The sequence below is a fragment of the Trachymyrmex septentrionalis genome, unplaced genomic scaffold (genome assembly GCF_001594115.1).
Source record: "Trachymyrmex septentrionalis isolate Tsep2-gDNA-1 unplaced genomic scaffold, Tsep1.0 scaffold37, whole genome shotgun sequence".
Classification (NCBI taxonomy): domain Eukaryota; kingdom Metazoa; phylum Arthropoda; class Insecta; order Hymenoptera; family Formicidae; genus Trachymyrmex; species Trachymyrmex septentrionalis.
Window position 1 is genome coordinate 5,405,417 of NW_017305536.1, and position 4,628 is coordinate 5,410,044.

The 4,628-nt window shown below is 35.0% G+C and overlaps 2 protein-coding genes across 3 annotated transcripts in view; one reads left to right on the plus strand and one right to left on the minus strand.

Annotated features, from left to right (window-relative positions):
• LOC108750402 overlaps nucleotides 1-1,268 on the plus strand; it is a 14,541-nt gene extending 13,273 nt beyond the window's left edge. Inside the window, exons 9-13 of the mRNA XM_018489817.1 lie at nucleotides 8-192; nucleotides 266-516; nucleotides 588-799; nucleotides 877-1,033; nucleotides 1,154-1,268. Coding sequence (XP_018345319.1) covers nucleotides 8-192; nucleotides 266-516; nucleotides 588-799; nucleotides 877-1,033; nucleotides 1,154-1,225 — 877 coding nt within the window. The 3' untranslated portion in view covers nucleotides 1,226-1,268. The remainder of the gene's footprint in view (nucleotides 1-7; nucleotides 193-265; nucleotides 517-587; nucleotides 800-876; nucleotides 1,034-1,153) is intronic.
• A 1,408-nt stretch (nucleotides 1,269-2,676) lies between these two features.
• On the minus strand, nucleotides 2,677-4,498 carry LOC108750619. Of its 2 annotated transcripts, XR_001939446.1 has the most exons (3): nucleotides 3,585-4,498; nucleotides 3,248-3,392; nucleotides 2,677-3,144 (listed from the first exon to the last, which is right to left on the minus strand). XR_001939446.1 is itself a non-coding variant. In XM_018490179.1 (2 exons), the coding sequence occupies exons 1-2, from the start codon at nucleotides 4,046-4,048 to the stop codon at nucleotides 3,314-3,316; spliced, it is 543 nt and encodes a 180-aa protein (XP_018345681.1). In that variant the 5' UTR covers nucleotides 4,049-4,498; the 3' UTR covers nucleotides 3,169-3,313. The 2 variants fall into 2 exon arrangements, 1 of the variants encoding a protein (XP_018345681.1); XM_018490179.1 differs by lacking the exon at nucleotides 2,677-3,144 and having other exon boundaries at nucleotides 3,169-3,392.
• Nucleotides 4,499-4,628: the final 130 nt, after the last annotated feature.

Below are 4,628 nucleotides of genomic sequence, written 5' to 3' on the forward strand. Positions count from 1 at the left end.
GCAACAGTAGCGTGGAGTCTAGTCCGGTTAGCTCTAAACAGAGTTTGAAAGAACGCACGCCGAGTCCAAAGAGTGGATCCTTCGTTTCTGCAGTGATCAGCGCTATTCGGAACGCCGCGACACATCCCTTCGCGGCGAGAAACAACCTTGATAAAAAATCCAGTCTAGATTCATCTAAACAGATTTACAAAGGTAATGAAATACAAAATGTTAAAATAAGAAGATTACATTCAAATCCATTAAAAGAACAATTTTTATTTTCTAGAACTAAGTATGGAATCATCGTCTGACTTGCTTGATTTTGAAACTGAGCCATGTTTGATGATGGAAAGCGTTCTGGAAGATGTACCTTTGCCAGACACATATTCGCATAATATGGTATCGAGTAGCGATTCTCTCCGCAGAGCACTGAGTTTCTCCGAAACGTCGGACGAGCATAATATGAGAAAGACAAAATACATCGATGAGTGTACTAGTCTCACGAATCTCACCCAGGCAATCTTGCATCGTCGTAAAGCAAGTATCTAAATTAGACTCGGAAAGTTATAAAATGAAGTAATAACACTTAATCATATTAAAATTTATAGGTGGAAGACGAAGGTGATGACGATTGCGATTCCGTGAGCGAATCTGACACTGGGACCAACGATGGCCCTATGCCTTTGGTGGATTACTGTCCATCTGTGGATCTTGTTGATCAAGTGATCGAAGTGGACAATCTCGTTACCAAACTTCTGAAAGTGTTACGAATCATACAGCTTGACAACGATACGTGTATACAGGAATTGAAAGAAGAGAAGTAAATTTAACTGAATTGTAACAATTTAATGTTATTAATTGGAATATTAATTATTAATTGAAACGCATTATTTACAGATCTAACTTGGAGATAAAATTAGAAGCCACCGTAACGGAATTGAACGAGCTTCGCAAGATTATTGATAACCTTCATCAATCACCGGAAGATGTCCTGAACAACGTATCTGATCGACGACGTAGCGTTGTGGAGAATTGTCGGATTTTGCTCAAAGAGGTAATAGCCGGCGATGTTGCCGATACATTTTTATAGTGTACTTCTTCCACGCTACTGCCATATCTGAGATAAAAATGTAACTTTCGTGAAAGAGATGTCAATGGTTCAATTCCTCTATAGACGAGTAAGAAGGAATTAAAATTTAACGAGGCCGTACTTGCTACTAATAGCAGTTCTGGCGAAATAGACTGAGGATCTCTCGATGTGGAGCGACTTCCGCTTAATATTTTAAAATATTTATAAATTTCTTATTCTTCCTAATTATATATTATAAATGATTTTAATTCTTAAGAATTCATGTAAATTTTAAGAGTCTGAATTATTATATTAAACATCGATCAACGTTTTATTGTTATTTATAAAAATCGGATTCAAATTTTGAGGTGACTGAATTTTCAAGAGTTTAGACACCATATAGTTTGGAATATTACATATATTTTTCCTTCCATCATAATATATATTTTTGTGCGTTTTATAATATTAATTTCACACTGAATATAATGGTGTACATGTGTACATGTGTATATTAATAGGATGTACATCCAGATTACAAAAATCAAATATGAACAAATACGGGCTCGTCGCTGTTTTTAAAATAATTGTACAAAAAAATAATTATTTAAAAAATAAATGACTCTGGTTAAAATTCAATCAATCATAGCTAACTACGCAGCATGTAGAAAAATATATCAAAGTATTTAATTTTGTTGATTTTGCATTGTATTTCTTTCATCAGAATTTGGCAAAATATATTTACGAATAATGATTAATGATTTTGAACATATATTTGTAAATGTATTAGTGTATGCAAAAAATATGTCTTATATGTATATTTAACATATATTTGAATACGTGATACGCTAGTACACTTTTTTGTCAAAATACGAAATTGTAAATCGTTATTCGTTATTCGTTATTCGTTATTAGCCAGTATATATATACATTTAATATTGATTCCCACCGCCGAGTTTTGATCATAGAATTTTATATTTAATAAAATAATCCTCCAATGTGTGAAATTATTAGGTTTATAAAAGATCGATTTTTTTAATTACATACTTTTTCATTCGAAGTAAAAACAGGGTAGCCTATATTTAAGATAACAATATTTAATATTTAGAGAGAACACAACAAGAGCTAGATACATATAAAACGGAAGGATAGATTTCAGATACCTTTTATTGTGTCTTCGATCATACAATACTTGTATTACCGTAATTACATTGTGTGAAATTTAAAAAGATAGTGAAATATTTTATGACAAATCGTAGATATAAAGATGCTTAAGATGCTTCTTAATAGACAAGAATTAGAAAAAGATATTTGTACTATTATTTTTGTGTATGTGTGTATGTATGTGTAATTTATTTCTTTCATCTAAAAATGTATATACGTCAATTATAATAAATCTCAAAGACTTTTTGCTCAGTGAAACCAAAGTTGAGATTTATTATAAACGTTTTCCAGACGAGATTGCTTTTATTAAAACGGAGCTGTGCTTTAATTTAAGCGTAGCTTTAATCATAGGAAATATTGTGATGATACAACCAAACAACACATATGTATTTTATTGTTTAATCAAATAAATTTTCATATCTTGAAAAATACACAGATGAATATAATTGTATTATATATACATAACTTTACATATAATTAAAGCAGATTATATCACGTAAATGCATGTAAAAAATTTGCAATTGTCAATACAAGAAATCGTCACTAACAATTACGATTAGTTTATAAGTAAATGAATAGTGATTTATGTACTGTGACGCTAAATCAAAACGGAATTATGGCAAAGCGAATATTGCATTTAGCTTGTTTAACATGTAAATACATATGTGGTTACTGAATCACAATCGCCCGTTACATTGTACGGATAAGGTGAATGAAATCGCCATTCCTGTAATTTTATGTATTTTCATTTAAAAGCCATCTTTTAAGTTACAGAGAAATGAGCTCGGGGATAACGCTAATATTAGCGCGTTCCTTTATTAATATACTAGACACTATATAAATGCGTGGTACGACGTCGATTCGGTCATCAATCATACGTTATATTCTAGTATGAATACTCGTCCATCATCCCTGTAGATGCAGATATCCTATCCCTGTGGAGAGAATAATATATTCTTTTCAAACATCTTATTTTAAATGGTTGTAGTTTGAAATACAGAATACAGCGCACGTTGTATTAAAAGAAAAGAAAAATACCGTTTTTTTAATATATGCTGTAGACGGAATATTGTGTATTGGAATTGCAAGCATCGAGGAATCGTTTTAGTGCACGCTCGTGCCACGCACATGACGTATGCGACGTATCAAAGGCGCCAAAAAATTCACCAACCGTACAGCTGGTCTGGAACATAAGAAGAGTATGTTGAAAAAGTGTACATTAAATTATTTTTATAATTAAAAGAATAAACATTACACGTGAACGCTAGCTGCAATAAAATCACAATTATAAGATTGATATAATTAATACTATTATAAGATATAATTAATAAAATTGATTATATTAGGGCAGCAATAGAAGTAAATGGATTCTTACTTGTTTAGTGTCTTCGAGATCGCCAAATCGGTTTTGTTGGAAACGCTATCGATGATGGGTTTGTCTAGTTCGTTGATGGACTGGATCGTCGGCGGAGTGGATATCTTTTGATTCGAAGTTGATAAATTATGTTCCGAGTTGCCAGCGGTGGCGCCAGCCAAGAGCAGTGCCTCGACCGGCGCAAATACGAATACAAGACCGTCCAAGTGGATGCGATAGTTTTCGGTCCCGTTCTGCCGTTGGTCGTAGTAATCGATGGCATCGGAGAGCGTGGACGTCGGTGCGGTGAAGGTTACAGCTGTCTCCTGCGGTATCACCGATGTGATTTCATCTTTGATCTCAGACTCGATCTTGGAATCAGTCTCGGACTCAGTCAACTTGTCGGTAACGGGTAAACACTGAACGCTTGCGAAGAACGCAATGAGTAGTACAGTCTTGAATACACGCATGTTGATTGATAACATTGATGAACGGCTACTTGTCGAGTTGCCTTTCGTTCGAATGCAACTCGTGAACTTGTCGGGTTCACCTGTGTACTTGACCTCGATCTATCTTAAAATCTGTCAAGTTGCCCTCTACTTGATTCCAGTTCCTAAGTTATTGTTTTCTACTCGATTCTGATTGAAACCGGTGACTGCAGGATGCTTCCTGTTCGGCTGCGATTGTAAATTGACAAGTTATTTTCTTACTCAACGGGTGTGAACTCGGGCTGACCACTTTTTTCGACGATTCTTAATGAGATAACGCGGAAACGCGATTGGCCCAGGATCAGTACCGGTATCGCGAGATGAGATGAAAATGAACGAAATGACGTTGGAGAACGTGGAACGTGTCTGGACAACACGGAGGATGCTCGAGGTGTGATGACCGGGCGATGTCTCGTACCAGAAGACGATCCCGATCCCCACCTGGGCGATCCGAACCTGAGCCTTCCTTCGGTCGATTCTAGAAACGGATCCCCGGAAAAGTTCAAGAACCTCAGCGTACTGACAGCAACCTGCCGTTAGCGGCATATATATGTGTGTATATATATATATATATATA

What these genes read in the sequence shown, in the direction of transcription:
- LOC108750619 (XM_018490179.1), bottom strand. Translation starts at nt 4,048, where the DNA reads ATGTTATCAATCAACATGCGTGTATTCAAGACTGTACTACTCATTGCG. An exon ending in ATCTCGAAGACACTAAACAA is followed by an intron (nt 3,393 to 3,584) that starts GTAAGAATCCAT and finishes CTTATGTTCCAG; the next exon opens with ACCAGCTGTACGGTTGGTGA.